This window comes from Betta splendens, chromosome 6, assembly GCF_900634795.4.
Source record: "Betta splendens chromosome 6, fBetSpl5.4, whole genome shotgun sequence".
Taxonomy (NCBI): Eukaryota; Metazoa; Chordata; class Actinopteri; order Anabantiformes; family Osphronemidae; genus Betta; species Betta splendens.
Genome location: NC_040886.2, coordinates 17,310,213 through 17,327,449, shown reverse-complemented (window position 1 = coordinate 17,327,449; position 17,237 = coordinate 17,310,213). Strand labels below are relative to the sequence as shown.

Here is a 17,237-nt window from a genome sequence, read left to right as displayed (position 1 = left end):
CAAGCAGAGAAGCAAAGACACAGTTCATTTTGACAGAAATCAGCTGGTGTTTGCACACATTTACATGAACCTGCTGAACGGGACGTGATGAGATGGAAATGAATCGGAAATGGTTGAATGTAAAATGATCCAGTTCAACTCAAGCTGTTTCACAACAATCATAACGTTAATGCAAGTGTGTTTAGTGAATAATAAGAGTCTCTGTGAAGTAGAGTCGTCAGCTGAACGCAGATAATATGGCCTTGATTATTGTCTGAAATAGAACAGCTCTTTATCGAGTGCTTCTTCGTCTGAGTAACAGATGGTCTAGATATTAGCTCCACTCTGATTACCTTATTGATATAAGAGCTAAATCGTTTCAGACTATGAATCAACTTTATTGGCTTCATTTAAACTGTTTGTGAGCATCTTTCCTTATCACACTGAGGCTGTAGGGTGATTTATGTCCAAGGTGTTTCACAGATACACATGTTGATCGTCCAGAAGCTAAACAGAAATCACAGCGGTGCAAACTGCACAGGGACCTGGATGCTGGAGTCACTGACACCCACTATTAATAGAGCTCTCTAATATTAGAGGCTGCATCTGTGCTGCAGCGAAGGGGAATTAAAAGCTTAGCATCACCTCTGAATGGAAGCAAGTGCTGATGCATAATGTTATTGAATATTCACAGATGTATGTAAACACGTTAAACAGCCACAAAATGTTTTTGTGTTCATACCGGATTTGCAGAATTATTCTGGCTTTTAGTGTCTTTGTCATCCACTCATCACGTCTGTCTAGTTTGAGTAGCAACGTGGACGTTCGTCATTTCTAATCTAACAGGCATGAGTGACCTCTTTCCTCCTCCATCTTTTGTTCCTGTGTTGATGAGATGAAGTGGGTTGCCTATCTCTAAATAGTGCCTGTCCCACATACAAGGCAGAAGATGCTGCAGAAGGCGCTGTAGTAAATCTGCCGCTTTTCCAGACCAGGCTTCCAGCCAGACAGCTGAGCGTCTGGCAGCGTTGCTTGTCAAGTCCTTCACCTCATCCAACCCCAGCCTCACGACAGTAGACTCTCACTGTGTGCCCAGTCAAAGATGCTGACTTCATTTGCTTTTGTGTTCTACAGGACAAAGGACTCTGCACCACAGGAGCGATGTCCTAGAGACTGTGGTGCTGGTCAACCCCTCAGAAGAAACTGTCGTATCTGAGGTAAACCAGCATTTTATGAGGTGTAATGCAAAGACGGTTGCCTCAGGAGTTGATCTTGTACTGTATGTTAGAAGATGCGACTCTGCAGCACTGCACGACTCTAAAAAAGCAAGTATATTATGTAGTACATTCAGTAACTGTGTTTGACAGGCTGTCAGTGTACTGTAGATACCTGCAAATCCCTTTCAGCAGGTAACAGTTACCGTACAGTTTAAAGCTGGTGACTCTTGTTAACCTTGACACAGTTAAAGTGCGTCTTCCTTTGTCAGTGACTCAGGCTCTCCTCTTTCTGCGTTGGCAACGTTGTCTCTCCTTTAACTGTCCTCTGCCTCCCTCCCTCTTTCTCTGCTACTGTCCCAGATCCAGTGTCTGGTCACAGACTCAGCAGGACACAAGCTTCTGGTCTTGAGTGGCCAGAGCTCAGATCACAGTGGCCTCCACCTACAAACCGGGGTTTTCACCCACCACACGTTTTCACGTATCTTTACTGATCCTGAGGTAATGTCCTCCAACACATCCACCAAAGGTACTGCAGGTTTTACCTTTAATGCCTGGGCGTTTCCCTCCTGCAGGTCACTGAGCTACTGGGCACAGCAGCCCCCAAGCAGCAGGCTACACTCACCGTGTCCTGCCGCGGGGAGGTGGGCTGGAGCTCCCTTGGACAACAGCAGACCCTACGAGACTTTCTGGAATACAGATTAAACCCTGAGCCTGTTCTGCCTAAGATGGAGGGGGTCACTGAGTTCACAGAGTACATCTCTGAGACAGTGGACGTCCCTTCCCCTTTCGACCTCCTGGAGCCGCCCACCTCAGGAGGCTTCTTGAAGCTGTCCAAGCCATGCTGCTACATCTTCCCCGGTGGACGAGGCGACTCGGCTCTGTTCGCCGTGAACGGCTTCAACATCTTAGTGGATGGAGGCTCCGAGCGAAAGTCTTGCTTCTGGAAGCTGGTTCGCCACTTGGACCGCATCGACTCAATTCTACTAACACACATTGGCGCTGACAATCTCCCAGGGATCAATGGGCTGCTTCAGAGGAAGATAGCAGAACAGGAGGAGGAACAGTCTCAAGGCACCACCAACTATAGTGACTGGATGAAGAACCTGATCTCGCCTGAACTCGGTGTGGTGTTCTTTAATGTCCCAGAGAAGCTCCGCATGCCTGAATCCAACCTCAAAGTGAAGCGCAGCATCGAGGAGGCCTCTCTGACTCTGCAGTACCTTAACAAACTGAGCATCAAACCAGAGCCTCTCTTTCGTGTGGTCAGCAACACTATAGAGCCCATTACGCTCTTCCACAAGATGGGAGTGGGCAGGTTAGACATGTACATTCTCAACCCTGTCAAAGATAGTAAAGAGATGCAATTTTTGATGCAGAAGTGGGCTGGAAACAGCAAGGCCAAAACCGGCATCGTGCTGCCCAACGGAAAAGAGGGAGAAATATCCGTGCCCTACCTGACGTCAGTCACAGCCTTAGTTGTTTGGCTGCCTGCCAGCCCCACAGAGAAGATCGTGAGAGTCCTGTTTCCTGGAAACGCACCACAGAACAAGATCCTGGAAGGGCTAGAAAAATTAAAGCATCTTGACTTCTTGCGATATCCTGTAGCCACACAAAAGGACATTAGTTCAGGAGCTCCTCTCTCTGTTATAAAGCAAACAAAGTTAAAACAAAGAACAGATAGCAGGGAAAGTCTTAAATCTTCCCCAAAGACTACTGCGAAGGCCTCAAAGAAAGAAACTGAAGGACAAGACGATGTGTCAGCTGCCACTGAAGCACAGAGTGACTCTGTGAAGGAAAACATATCGGAGAAAAAGGAGGAGAAAAAGCCCAGCAAGACTCTAAAATCTAAAACGGATGTGCCAGAAAAGAAGAAACTCCTGAAAGAAAAATCTCTGAAAAAACACTCAAAGGAAAGGGTGTCAAAGCTGGATGAGAAGAAGGACAAGGAAAAGAAAGAGATCAAGAAAATTAAGAAAGAAGACTCTGCTAAGAAGGATGAAAAGAAAGACTCTAAGTCCAAAGAGGACAAAAAGAAGGACGCGTCCAAGCCTGAGCTGAGAAAAATGACAAAGCCTGACCTAAAACCACTCACACCAGAGGTGAGGAAGACGTTGCACAAAGCTAAAGTGTCGAGTAAAGCCAAGACCGCCAAACCCAAAGCAGCAAAGGCTGAACCTGCTGAAGCTAAATCTGAGGAGCCAAAGCCCCAAACGGTTCAGCCTGAGCCGCTCCAGAACGGCAGCGTGGAGGGCATGTCTGCAGCCTCCACGCCCGAAGACCTCACCAAGGACTTTGAAGAGTTGAAAAAAGACGAAGGCACATCAGCAGAGTCGCAGGACAGCACGGAAGTTCCATCTCAGCCAACAGTGCCAGGGAAACAGGAAGTACAAGAAATGACATCAGAAATCACAGGTGTCACAAAGTCACCAGAACAGGAGACATCGGCTCCAGGAGGAAAAGCTGAAGATGTAGAGCAAGAAAAAGCGCTGAATCAGCAGAGACAGCAGTTAGAGGACGCTCAGAAGTTTGAAGACGAGGGAGCAGCATCTCAAGATGAGGAAGAGGAGGAGGAAGAAGAGGAGGTCCCAGCTGCAGAAAAGAAGAGAAGTGAGGAGGAAGAGGAGGAGGATATGGGGATAGGTGAAGAGGAAGATGAATCCAAATGGAAGGAGGCTAAAGAGAGTGAGCTTGACAAGAAACACGAGATAGAAGAAATGGAGAAATCAGAAATTCACCTAGCCACAGCTGTGACACAGCAGAGTCTACACCCGAGTCCATCCAAGCACGAGCCCGAGGAAGAGGACGAAGAGGAGGAGGAAGCAGTGGAAAAAGCTGAACTTGAAGAGGTGGAAGATTTAGATGTAATAGCAGACGAAGAGATTAAAGTCAGCCCTGAGCAAACGGTTACTGACAGCAGAACCACTGAAACCCCCACTCCAGCCAAAGATGAAGCAGAGGAAGAGGAGGAGGAGGAGGAGGAGGGCTACCTGTCACATGTTGGAGGGCCCACTGCACCCATAACCTCAGTCGCCCAAGGAGCTGCAGCCGAATCCATGACCTACATCCAAGATGAGACTATCCCCGGCTACTCAGAGACGGAGCAGACCATCTCTGACGAGGAGATTCACGAGGAGGCCGAGGAGCGGATACCTCACCTCCAGTATGACGTTGGGACCTACGACATCTCTGTCCCCGATCAGACGGGGTCCTTCGTGAACATTCATGGCATGAGGGAGATGCAGGCCGCAGCTCTGACGGACAAAGCTTTCATGCCGGGGGTTCAGGAGCAAGTGTCCGTGTTCACCAACATCATCACCGCTCCTCTGGCAGAAGAAGAGCACGTGTCCTCTGCCACGTCCATCACAGAGTACGACAAAGTGTCCTCCTTCCCCACGTCCATCGCTGAAGACCAGTCTGTGGCATCCGTGGCAGCGCCTCCAGCCGAGGAGCCGCTGAAAACCCCACCTGACGCTGCGCAGAGCAAAGAGCAGCCGCTCTCTGCAGGAACTCTCTCCCCACCTTCTCTAGACGACGACAAACAATCCAAGTCTCCGTCCGATGACCTACAGCTTCCTGTTGCAGAAGTGAAGTCTGCGGCCAAGTCTCCCGATGCACATGACGCAAAGAAGGAAGCAGAGGAAGAGGAGGAGGAGGAGGAGGAAGACCAAACCCCTAATGTTGACATTTCGCTTGAAAAACTTCAAGAGGGCTATGCTTCATCTCAGAAATCAGAGGGTAAAGAGAGAGACGTGGAGAAGCTGCATGAGCCGCTCGCCTCTGTCCCAGTGTCTGTAGATGATGCCAAACCAGTGTCTCTCCCAGTGGAAGAGCAGAACATAGATGCTGTCACACCCAAGGAGGTGTCTTCTGTTGTGCCTACCAGACCGTTTGGATCAGACTCCATAACATCAGAGAGCGAAGAGCGTTGCTTCAGTCCAGATGACATCACTGTGAAGATGGCCTCCCCTCCCCAGTCTGGACCCTCCAGTGCAGCTCACTCTCCAATTCACCAGTCACCAGTGGAGGACAGGATGAGGAGCTTCCCTGATTTGGAGCAGGAAAAGGATCACGAGTTCCCTGATGTATTGGAACAAGATGAAAAGCAAATTCAAGAAGACAGAAAGAAAGACCAAACGGAGACACAAGGTGCTGACAAGCACAAAGCAGATCATGAAGCTGATGTTGTGACTTTCTACACGTCAGCCGAGGACAAAAAGGAGGTTCCAGTGATAAAAGACACAAAAAGAGATGAAGAGACAGAAGCCCAGACGTTCGTTTCAGGAAGAGAGTCTCCTTTCCCCACTTCCATCGGACAACGTGATGAAGGCGCCGTCGGGATCAAAGAGACTCAGCCTAAAGTGCCTGTATCGGGTCCTGGACCTGTGGGGGAGAGTCTGGTCTCAGATGATGGTGGTGGTCTCACAAAAGACGATCATGATAAAACTGCAGTAGAAACTATCAAAGCAGAACAAGCCAAAGAAAAGTGTGAAGCCTCAGACATAAAACAAAAAGAAGAGAAACCAGAATCTGTCGTCAAGGAAGAGGTTGCTGCTGTTTGCTCCATCACGGATGAGAAGGCTGAAAAGGAGGCAGTGAAGGATGATGCAACTCATACGGCACCGATCAAAGAGGAGAACGTTGAAAAGGACACTGATGGCAGAACCACTGAAGACGAACAAACAGAGGTTGAGACAGACCATAGTAGAGTCAAAACACCCACAGGCGCTGAGACCAAGCAGGTCAAAGACGAGCAGAAGCTGAAACATGATGACTTTGACCTTGAAAGCAAAGGTGAGGTTAAAGAGATGGCAGCTGAGGTGGATAATGTGACTGAATGTAAAACTCTGAAAGAGGAAGAGAAGAAAATAGAAAAGAGTGATGCTCTTGACCTTACAAATATAATGACTGCAGTAGAAGATCTGAAAACAGCCTCCATCACAGATGTTACACCTGTAAAGATGGAGGATATGTCCACCACTCAGCAAACTAAAGCTGCTGAAACTAAAAAGGAAACAGAAACAACTGATATTAAAGTAATGGAAGATAAGGAAGAGCAAAAGGAGATAGAGGTGACGGATGCTTCTGCTACCAAGCTCATTACAGATGAACACGGAGCAAAGGAAAAAGTGACGGGCGACATCACTGCTGCAGAAGCAGGCGTGATTAGCAAGGAAGTCACACCTACAACCACCAAAGAAGAGAAGAAGACAGAGGTTTGTGAAGACTCTGTCTCAGCATCAACCATCAGCCTCACAACAGTGGATGAGAAGGATGTAACAGCGAGTTCAGATGAGACTGTTCCTAAGACAACAACAGCACAAGAACTGGAGAAAAGTAAAGATATTGACACTAAACCTCCCAAGGAGCAGGATGAAGAAGATAAAGCTGCTGTAGAAGACAACAAGATGGACGTAAGCGATGACGGCCGTGCTGCTCCAACGCTTCCGAAGGTGGACGAAAAAGATCAGCGGGCAATTAAAGAAGATACGACAACAGCTGAGGAAAAGGACAAAGAGGAAAGGAAAGCTGATGGAAGCAAGATGGAAAAAGAGCAGGACATAGAACGTAAAGGTGATGAATTATACACTGAGAGAGAAAGAGGAGATGTGAGAAAAGACGATCAGGAGACGGAGGAGACTTCTGCTGTCAGGCCTGTTGAAATAAAAGACGCCGCGGTGTTTCCTGCTGACAAAACATACACAAAGGATGAAACGTCTGTTGCTGAAGCTATCGTGAAAGACGGAAAAGAAAAGAGTGAAGACACCAGTGGCGTCAAAACACCAGCTGAGATGGAGAAGGAAATGGTTGTAGCTAAAGAGGAACCCTTCACTGTCAAACTGTCCAGGGAGGAAGAAGCGACAGTTCAGGACAGTGCTGCTGAATTGTCTGATATGAAACTGTCAAAGCCAGAGGAAAGCAAAGACGCCGCAGCTGTGAAACCGCTGACAGATCAGAGGAAGGCTGAAATAACAGAGGCTGCAGCGGATGTAAAACTAATCGAAGAGTTAAAAGAATCTCAGAAAGTGGAAACTGGTGATAAAGAGCTAAAGGTTAAAGATGAGGACATGGAAAAGGGGATAAAGGAAAAGACTGATGAGTCTGAATGTGTATCAGAAATCTCTATCAAACAGCAGACAGAGACGGACACTGATTACATGTCTGTCACAAGCTCAAAGGACGACAAGGTGGAAAAGAGCAGCGTTTCTGACACACCGATAATAAAAGAGCTGGAGAAGGGAGAACTCTCAGACCACAAACCCGTTCTGGAAGAAATTAAGGAAAAGCAAGCTGAAAAGGATGAAATGAGAACTGAGAAGGAAGCTGATGCCAAATCTGAGCATCAGATGGCTGCAGAAGAGAAAAAGCCAATAACGGTAGAAACCATCAAAGATACGATGACAGACGCAGCCGGACGGGGCAGCGGTGACGCCGTCAAAGAGAAGACAGAGAAGCCAACATTCCAAGACGACCATTCTGAAAAGGAGGACTTACACGAGGCAGATGTTCCTGTGGGTCAGACCTCAGAGAAGGAGAAAACACAGGGCATTAGCGTTACAGAGAAGTCCATTCATGATGAAAGCTCTGAGAAGGTTTCTGCCAGTCAGGAAGAGAAGACACTTGATCCTCCATCTGGAGCAGCAGCACACAAAGACACCTGTGTGGCTCCCCATCACATCCAGGCGAAGGAAAAGCAGCAGGAAACGGAGGAAAGGGCCTTTATTAGACCAGAGGAGAAGATGGAGAAAGAGAAAGACGATGCACATGTTGCAGAACTTAGCAAAGAACAGAAAATGGAAAAAGAACAAGAAAAAGAGTACTCCTATGAAACTGAAGACATCAAAGAGGAAAAGAGCAGATCAGAGGCAAGACATGAACAGAGGGCTGACACGAAGAAGGACGAGCTCTCGGACAAAGACAGGAACGACTCCTCCGACGCAGACCACAAGGAGGAGAAGTGGGAGCGCGAGGAGTTACAGGAGAAAGATGTGGACAAAATCACGAAACAGCCTCCGCAGACAGTACAGACGGATACGAGCTCCAAGTCCGACTACTCACCTGCCTTTGTGGTTCAGTCTTCAGATGAAGACAGAGAAGACGAGGAAGAGGAGGACATGTGCATGGGCGGAGCAGGCTCCAGGCCTCTGTCTGTGGAGCTGAACAAGTCCGACCACGATGTCTCTGCAGACCTGCATCCGCCCCAGATCGCACAAGCAGAGGACCGGACCGAGCCGCCAAAGTCACAGCCCATGGCAGTGGTAATACCTACGCTCACCATGCAGGAGCCGTCTATTGATGAGGAGTTCTTATCGGAGGCAGGCAGAGATGTGACGTCTCCAACCAAACCAGAACCGTCAAAGCAGGAAACAGCTGCTGTTGGAAAACAGTCACATTCTGATATTCCCGCTCCGAAAGCAAAACCTGTGTTGGACACAACAGAGCAAAAGCCTGCGCTGGCATCAGCGCCGAGCAGTGGGAGCCAGTCCGGTGTGGAGGAACCGCCACAGCAGCAGACACGGATCCAGTCCGAGACAAGTTCAGGAGTCGTGGGTGCAGAAAAGACAAAGACAGACGAGAAAACGGGGAAAGAAGCAGAAAGGGAGATGGAGGGAGAACGAGAGCTGGCTTCTCCAGGATTATCACAGCGTTGCTCATACTTTACCTTAGACAAAGATCCTGAGGAGGCTGCAGGCGCTGAGGTCAAATCAGACGTGGCCAAAACAGAGAGTTATGAAAAGACGAGCTCAGAGAAGGAGACGGTGATGGAAATCCAAGCAGCTGGTGCCTCCAAGTACGAGCCGTATGAAAAGCCCATCCCTCAGGACCAGGACCTGGAGGAGCGGGAGGTTCCTCTCGGCTTTGACCACACCTCTGATATCGATATTGATATTGATATCGAAATTGATGACAACAGGAGAACCAGCCAGGTGGAAGCTGGAGGAGCCATGTTTCTCCTGGACGATCAGTTCAAAGAAGAGCCTCTGTCCTTCAGCAGAGTCGACTACAGTCCAGTGTCCCTGACGCAGAGCGACGCCAGCAGCCATCGCAGTCAAAGCGCGTCTCCAGAGTACGAAGACAGAGAGAAAGGCCAGGAGGAGGAGAGCGAGCGAGAGGAACGTCTAGACCAGAGCCTGTCAGCCATCCACGTCCCAGACAACAAAATGTCCTTCAGCCCAAAACAGGACAGACCTGAGAAATCAGTGGTCATGATGGAGGCATCAGGAGACCGAGAGCAGCCGTCTACCGGCGCTGCCGCTGAATCGTCAGCGCCGTCTTCCTCAGGTGCTCAGTCCGACCGAGGCCCTAAAGCTGCAGCTTCTGCTACACCTTCTGGCGGATTCACCGAGAAGAGGCCTTGGGAAAAAGAGAGGGACAAGTCTGCCGAGTCGCTCAGAGACAAAATGGACTCCAGCGACCACGAAAGTGAGGGCTCCCCCAGCGGTCGCCACTCGCCCGCGGAAAAAGACATTTTACCTAAACAAGCGTCACCTGTGGAGAGAGAAGGAGCCTCCGCTGGAGTGAGGACGCCCCCCGCTGCCACGTTGCTCCAACGTGAGGTCGATGACAACCTTCTAGTCTCAGATAACAGTCAGATCAGCAGCTCTGCCACTTGTAAATCCATGTTAGAAGAGAGCCTGATAGACAAAAGATTACTTGTAGAGGGAGAAGATTTCAATGTAGATGATGATGAAGATGAGGATGAGGAGGACGAAGACGAGGAAGAGGAGGAGCTGAGCGATATAGACGTGGAAAAAGGCGCCAGAGAACAATCTGAGAAAGAAATGTGCAGACGCAGCTCTGACGACGGTGCGGCCGTGGCTGAGGACTCCAATAAGAAGGCTCAGCTGCCAGAGTCAAGCTTCCTGAAGGAGGAAATGATGAGTAAAGCATCGGGCGATGACGGCCGAGGGACGGACACGCAAGATGCCAGAGAGGCGCTACCCAGCGCCGAAGCAACCACAAGCAAAGCGAGCGACGACGGTAAAAGCACCCCAGCGTTGGGAGCGAGTGGCCTCAGATCCGACACAAGCGCTTGGACTGGACCTGCTTCACTTCCTGAGACGCCGCCGCCTGAGGACGCACACAAAGAGCATGTACCTCATGACGCAACCTCAGAGAAACGGCCGCCGTCGCCTGACGCTACGGCTGAGAGCGTGGAGACAAAGAAAAGAGAGGAAGACGAAGCACCTTCATCACCAAGGGGAACAGGTCGAGCACCTGCCACCAGCAGCCTGACGGACGGCCGTTCTCCTCACCATCGACCTGCATCCAGTCCTTCACCCCCACTAACAAGCAGCTACGCTGACATCGGACCGGGACCGTTCAGCCAATGTTCTGAGCAACTCTACAGTGACAGTCCAGTAGAACTGAGGGAGCACAAAGAAGACGCTGCGCTGCCTCCAGAAGCGTCTCAGCGAGACAAGCCAAGCGCTGGTGAGTATTTCAGCCAAAGAGAGCGTCCGGTTGAGCGTGAGGCGACCGGCTCCTCTGGCTGCACGTACACCACCCTCACATACTCGGCAGCCACCTACAGTTACTCGTCCTCAGCTTCCGCGGCCTCCGGCCACCGCTTTGGAGACAACCTTGAAACCGTAGCAACATCAAGCCCCGAAGTACGAGCATTCAAAGAAGAGCCGTCGTCTGCAGCTTCCACCAGCTCCGGCTTCAGGGGATTTCAAAGGGATGAATACATGGAGGTGAGCACAAAACCAGGACCAGAAGCTCAGGCTAAAGAGAGCACACAGTCGCCGCCGGTTTTGTTCACTGCCAAACAAACCGCTGCCAAAGAAAGTGCCGATAGACTTCCTGTTCTGGAAACTGAGACAACTTCCACCACAGCACAACCTTTACAAAGTAGTGAACCAGCGAAGGCATCAGAGACTTTATCCACGGCAGACGTTCTCTTTGATGTCTCTCCGCTCCAAAGGGCTGACTCCTCTGAACGGTTGTCCCAAAGGTCGACAGAAGACGAGGAGCCCGACACACTTGAAATGGAGGACAGCACCCTCCCATGCCGCATTGAATGTCAACCAACAAAGCTGCTCGAGCAGAAGGAGATCTTCTCGTCACCAATCGTGTCGTACATGGTCGAAAGCAGCGTGCACGCCATAGAGACCAAGGTAGTCACCATCACATCTCCAAGTGTTTACCCTAAACCTGACGTGGAACCCATTCAGCAGACAGCCTCCGGTCCAGCAGGTGGAGCGTTTGCCAGAACAGACGCGTCCAAGAAGGAACAGGATGAGGGGAAAAAGGAGGAAACATGGCAGACGTACGGAGCAACTGCGTCCCCGAGAGAAGACAGCGCGGTGGCAGGAAAAGGAACGGGTCGCAAAGACGCTAAAGACTCTGAGCTCAAACAGGAAGTGGAAGGACAGAAATCTGAAAAAGAGGGGAGTCTGCTGGACACGCCCCCAGCGAGGTTAGAGGTCAGGAGGAAGAGCAGCATTTCTGACTGGGAGCTTCTGCAGAGACCTGACGACTGCCCAGATAGCCCTCCTCCAGGCTACGGGGACGAGGAGCAGGAGGAGGAGGCGGCCGTGGAGGAGATGGAATGGATGGCCAGCGTGACGGGGAAGGAGGCCTGTGGCAAAGAGGACGTCCGCCGCCCCTGTGACCTGGACACCGCCTCCTCCTCCGCTGCCCACCACACCTACTCCTCCTGCGAATACAAGCACCGCAAAGGCGAGCTGTCTCCGTCCTTCATCAACCCCAGTCCCCCTCAGCTGTCCAGCGACGACGGCGCCGAGGACGCCTGCAGCGACCCCTCGCCGGACGGGGACGAGGACGACCAGGACCAGCACTCCGTGAAGCGAAGGTCTCACAGGCACAGGCGCCACCACGAGCACACGCAGCACGGAGACGGCGGCCACGAGCCGCACCCGCCGCACCCGCCGCCGGGCCTGTCCTCTGGGCTGGCGGTGACGCTAGCCGGAGAGGAGACCCCGCCCACGTCAGTCAGCGAGTCGCTGCCCTCACAGTCAGACTCCGACGTCCCTCCAGAAACCGAGGAGTGTCCGTCCATAACAGCAGAAGGAAACCTGGACTCGGACGAAGACGCGGAACATCTGCCGGTGGATAAATCATCCGCATCCGGAGCCGGCGGCGGCCACCGGCCTCCGTCACCAAGGTCGGCTCAGACCACCCACGACCCCGTCCCCATACCCATGAAAGACCCGCTCCCTCATCCTCCACACCCAGATGTGTGCATGGTGGATCCAGAGGCTCTGCTCAATGATCACAGCAGCACAGAGAAACTCCTTAAGAAAGAGCACAAGACCTCCAAGGGTCTGCGAAAGGGCAAAACCAAATCTGCCTCGCCCGCTCGAAAGGGAGAAGTTAAGAAGCGGTCCTCCACTCCAGTGAAGAGCAAGGACTCTCCCTCACCTCGCTCGTCCTCCCTCAGAAGGAAGGACACAGAGAGAAGTTCCAGACTGATCAAGATGTCTGAGACTCAAGGCTCCAGGAGTGAGATCCTCAATCCAGGAAAAGGCTTGGTCAACGGCGTCAAGAGCAGCTCAGGTACGTCAGTGGTCGCGCTAACTCAAGCTAAATATAGTTACTTAGCCTGAGAGCTAATAACTCAAGAACCTGAGATGAAGATGCATTCTATACTTCAGCTCCTTCTGTGTGTTTGTTTTCTGAGAAGCTTCAGTCCAAATAGAAGATGCTACAGTGAAAGTGTAAAGTTCTTGAAGTTCTACGCTGATCCGCTAACGTCGTGTTCTTCAGGTAACAACTCACAGAAACCGAGTTCTGCCGTCCCCCCAGGACCTCCTGTCTACGTGGACCTGGCCTACGTGCCCAACCACTGCAGCGCCAAGAACGTGGACCAGGAGTTCTTCAAGAGGGTGCGTGCGTCATACTACGTGGTGAGCGGGAATGACCCGGGCAGCGGGGAGCCCAGCCGCGGGGTCCTGGACGCTCTGCTGGAGGGCAAGGCTCAGTGGGGCAGCAATTTACAGGTATTCACCCTCTCAACTATAAAAACAATGTGTGACAAGAACCTTATTCCTCAAAATGTTCCAAACCTACGATGCTAAACCAGGTTTCTAGCTGCTGGCAGGTTGCTCCATGTGCTACGGTAACACTTCTTCATATTCCTATCAGGTCACTCTGATCCCAACCCACGACACAGAGGTGACCCGGGACTGGTACCAGCAGACGCATGAGAGGCAGCAGGACCTGAACATCATGGTTCTGGCCTCCAGCAGCACCGTGGTCATGCAGGACGAGTCCTTTCCCGCCTGCAAAATCGAGTTCTGAGCTTGCGAGCGCGATCCCGTCCTCCCGCCGTTCGTTCTCTCTGGACGCAGAGCGAGAGCGAACAGCTTCCTGCTTCATCCGAGCTTCCCGCTCTCATGGTACTAGTCAAATGCATCTGCTGCAGCCTCAATACACTAGGTTCTCTGAGCTCACCGCTCTGGGTTACGCTTTCTGTGACAGTGGAGTCATCATGCAAGTTAGCTGTCCTTTACGTTCGTATTCCACCTCCCTGACGCAACGTAGCTGTGGCCCAAAGCATTGGGCAGAATTATCCCACCATCACTAAGCCACAGGTAAACTTTGGAATAGAGGCATGTTGTTATGCTGACAGCTCAAATAAATACTCCAGTTTCACCCAAACGGCCTAAATCCTAAAAATAGGGGCAAACACTAATTAGTATTTTTAACTTGCCAAAATATATGAAATCACTCAGTGGTTAATAATTTTGATTCTGTGCACGATATTTCCCAGAAGGATGATTTTTCATTTCCTATTTTGAAGCTTTCTCTTTCATCAGTGCACGTGACGAAACACAGCGTAGGCGAGTTCTTATTATGCCACAGTCGTGTTTGAATTAACTCCAACATATAAATTGATGTTATGTAAAAAAACGAGTTTGTTCTTGTCAGTTGTTGAAGTTTTAGGAGGCGCCTGAAGTTGCCACCGTTTGAAACCTTTCTTCTTGGCTTTACAGCTTCGCTGCTGCATGATGCTTGCGTTTTAGCTCGGACTGTTTCAGAGAGGCCGTGGGCTTCGTGGGGTTAGTGCCCGGTTTAGTTCAGTGTAGTGCAGATTAGTTAGTTGACACTGTCTGGCTGGTGATGCTCCAGGCAACGTGGCTCCAGCAGCCACGTCTCTGCTGCTCATTAACTGTCTCTACATCAGTCTAGATCAGTTTTGTGATAATGCAGCGAATTATGATCCTGAAGCAAATGCAGAGTTCGATCATGCATTTGTGATGAATTTACCTATTTCCTCCTGTTCAGCTACATTTCACCATCTGTCAATCACAAGGTGATGGGAAAGCGAAACAAGCAGTGACCTGTGACACATGTAGCAGCGGCCCGTCTGTCTGTCCGTCCCCTCAGACGGGGCGTCAGGGCCCTGGGAACTGCAATATCTCCATTTGTTATTGGGCTTATTTCTATGAAATGTGTTCAGGAGGCTTCTTTCATGTGCCTTTGGCTTGTGGTTTAGGGCAGAGGGGGAGATTATGACGACATGTCAGCCATTGAATCAGCCAGAAACCAGGGTAAATCCAGTACCTTACTTCAAACAGAGGACCAATCAGTTCGTACACATACTCACACTATTCCAACCTCAAGCTGTATAACGGAAACGACTACTCAACCTTTTAAATCAATCTGAATGTCTGTTAGTAACGATTGCACCAAATAGAAATGCACTTTTGTGGTGGGAGAAGGTGGAAGTGTGATTTTCGTTTGTAGCTGAAGCACAGAGTGTTGATGAAGTAGCAGAAAAGAACTTTTCATTGTAATATAAAATTATGTGCAAGACTTTCTGGCAAACTGAGGCCGTTGTTGTTGTTGAGAGACGATATAGAAACGACTGAATATAATCCCCGATTAACGAGCATGAATGTGATGATTCTGATTGTACTGGATGCAGTTTAAGTAGGAATGCTTCAGACTTGTGCGATGCAGCGACTGGCTGCTGTCCTGAACGCAGCATGGTTCGTTTCTCTACGCGACTGATGTTTCCCCCGTGGCTTCAGTGTGGAAGGTCTTTCTGCTTGTTCACAGCCAGACTCCAGATCAGCTCTCACCAGCTTCAGCTGTTCTTACAAGGCAAACCTTTTTGCATTTGCTTTCCTTTCTTTGTTTATCTGGTCGTAATCCTTCATTTCATGGTCGTTCTGTGGGGGGTCGGCCAGGCAGCGACGCAGTGCAGCCTGGTAGTTTCACACCTGGTGATGAGACGCTGGAAGCATCCATCCAAACCTTTACCTCAGCCGCATTCTGAATGTGTAAGAAGCTCGTTTAACTCATTCAAAACTTGTGCTAGCCTGAGTGCCATTATCTGTCCCTGTAAAACTACTTCATACCTCATCTCATGCGCCCTGCTCTGCTGCCTGGTCCCCCCAGTGTTGATTCATTTAGTTGCCACAGAATGATTCTCTGTCCTTTTTACGTTAGACCTTGACACGCTCTCACCTCTTGACATTTGAAGAAAGTTTTTTTGTCCCACTGATGTAGATTCTATGGTTATATAGTAAAAAGCTGGTTACGCACAAGTACACACACACACACACACACACACACACACACACACACACACACACACACACACACACACACACACACACACACACACACACACACACACACACAGTCCAGAAGGAGCTGGTGGAAGGTAGAGGTGACTCGGTTCCAGTTCAGACCTGAATGTTTGTCTGAGCAGCGACCAAACAAAAAGTCCTTTTTACGCCTACTTTAATGCTGCATGGAAGCGAATCCAAACAGGAAGAAGCCTTTTAATGTACAGATCGGGTTTCCTGGACAGTCTGGTGTGTTGCACTGTCCAGATTCCAAAAATGGGGTCTTGAGCCTTTTCAAGGCATCTGTAAAATGCTGTGAATCCTTTGATGTGAGATTATGACTACACAGAAGATGAATGCACTACAGGGGATCTATTTTTCTGAATGTACAGTTGGTTCTACTACACGAATGCTGTTGGATCCACACAATAGACCAATTATTATAATAATCAAGCTCATTGGAAGGCGCAGAAAACGAGGACAGACGCGGTCCCAGTCATAAACACCTTAAGTAATGTAGAAATGATGAATTAACCAACTTTAGCTGCAACTTTTTCCTTTTTCCTGAATATGACTTGAAACACATGCAGACTCAGAACCCATCGGTGGAATTGAACGCAGCGCCACGTGTACCCTCGTACCGTGCAGACTTGTACATATCACTCTGGAAAGAACAAACCTAACGATATAACAAACGATCCTTCTCGTGACACCTGTCATTTTAGCTGATCTTAGCGACGCTATAGTCCAAACCGCTACCTGCTCCAAGCAAACGACAACACGCTGACAACATACAGGACAAGTGCATCCTTCAGGTCATTCTCATCTGTATGTAAATCCAGATCTGGTGTCATCGTCCATCTAATCTTTCTGCATGTAATTTATTTAGTTATAATACTGAATGTAATTGTTTAACATGAAAATAATAAAAAAAAAAATATGAAGCTATTTTAAAGAGATATATTTGAAAAAAGCTAATTGTCTTAACTGGTACTGAGATGACGTACAGTAATCTAATTCTGGGCTGTGCATTCATTGTTTGCCCTAATAACATGTTGTTAAGAAGAAGCTATGTTGTTATTCGGTTTCATTTTCTCTCTTTTTGCATTGTAATAATCTTAGTTCTGTTTTTCTCAGCGCAATATTCAATATCTCCGTCTCTCTGGCAAAACTAGAACTACTGCAGATTCATTGTAAAAGGGAAACAGCCTGGTGATCATCAATTAAAATCCACTTAAATCTACCACTGTTTCCTACTCTTTACTTCTTGTGATGGTAACTGAGACAAGGCGGACACGCAGGTGGAATATTTAATACAGGCTGCATGTGATGAAGAACATCACCAAATACTAGAAATGCTTTAAGTTCTCATGTTCTCACAGCGGTGACTGTCAGTAGATCTGCCTTTTATAGACTCTCCAGGCTTTTGAGTCTTAGAGGCATCGTCTCCTGCAGCTTTAGCATTTTCACCTTGTGCAGCAGAGGAAGGATGTCATTT

General features: G+C 49.4%; 1 protein-coding gene across 3 annotated transcripts in view; it reads left to right on the top strand.

Annotated features, from left to right (window-relative positions):
- The window catches only part of map1ab (microtubule-associated protein 1Ab), a 41,219-nt gene extending 24,237 nt beyond the window's left edge, over positions 1–16,982 (top strand). For 2 of the 3 annotated variants that reach the window (XM_029153069.3, XM_029153071.1), the window contains 5 exons: positions 1,114–1,196; positions 1,557–1,694; positions 1,769–12,716; positions 12,927–13,159; positions 13,305–16,982. In XM_029153069.3, the coding sequence (XP_029008902.1) occupies positions 1,114–1,196; positions 1,557–1,694; positions 1,769–12,716; positions 12,927–13,159; positions 13,305–13,460 (11,558 nt within the window). In that variant the 3' untranslated portion in view covers positions 13,461–16,982. The remainder of the gene's footprint in view (positions 1–1,113; positions 1,197–1,556; positions 1,695–1,768; positions 12,717–12,926; positions 13,160–13,304) is intronic. The other variant, XM_029153070.3, reaches the window with a different exon arrangement.
- Positions 16,983–17,237: the final 255 nt, after the last annotated feature.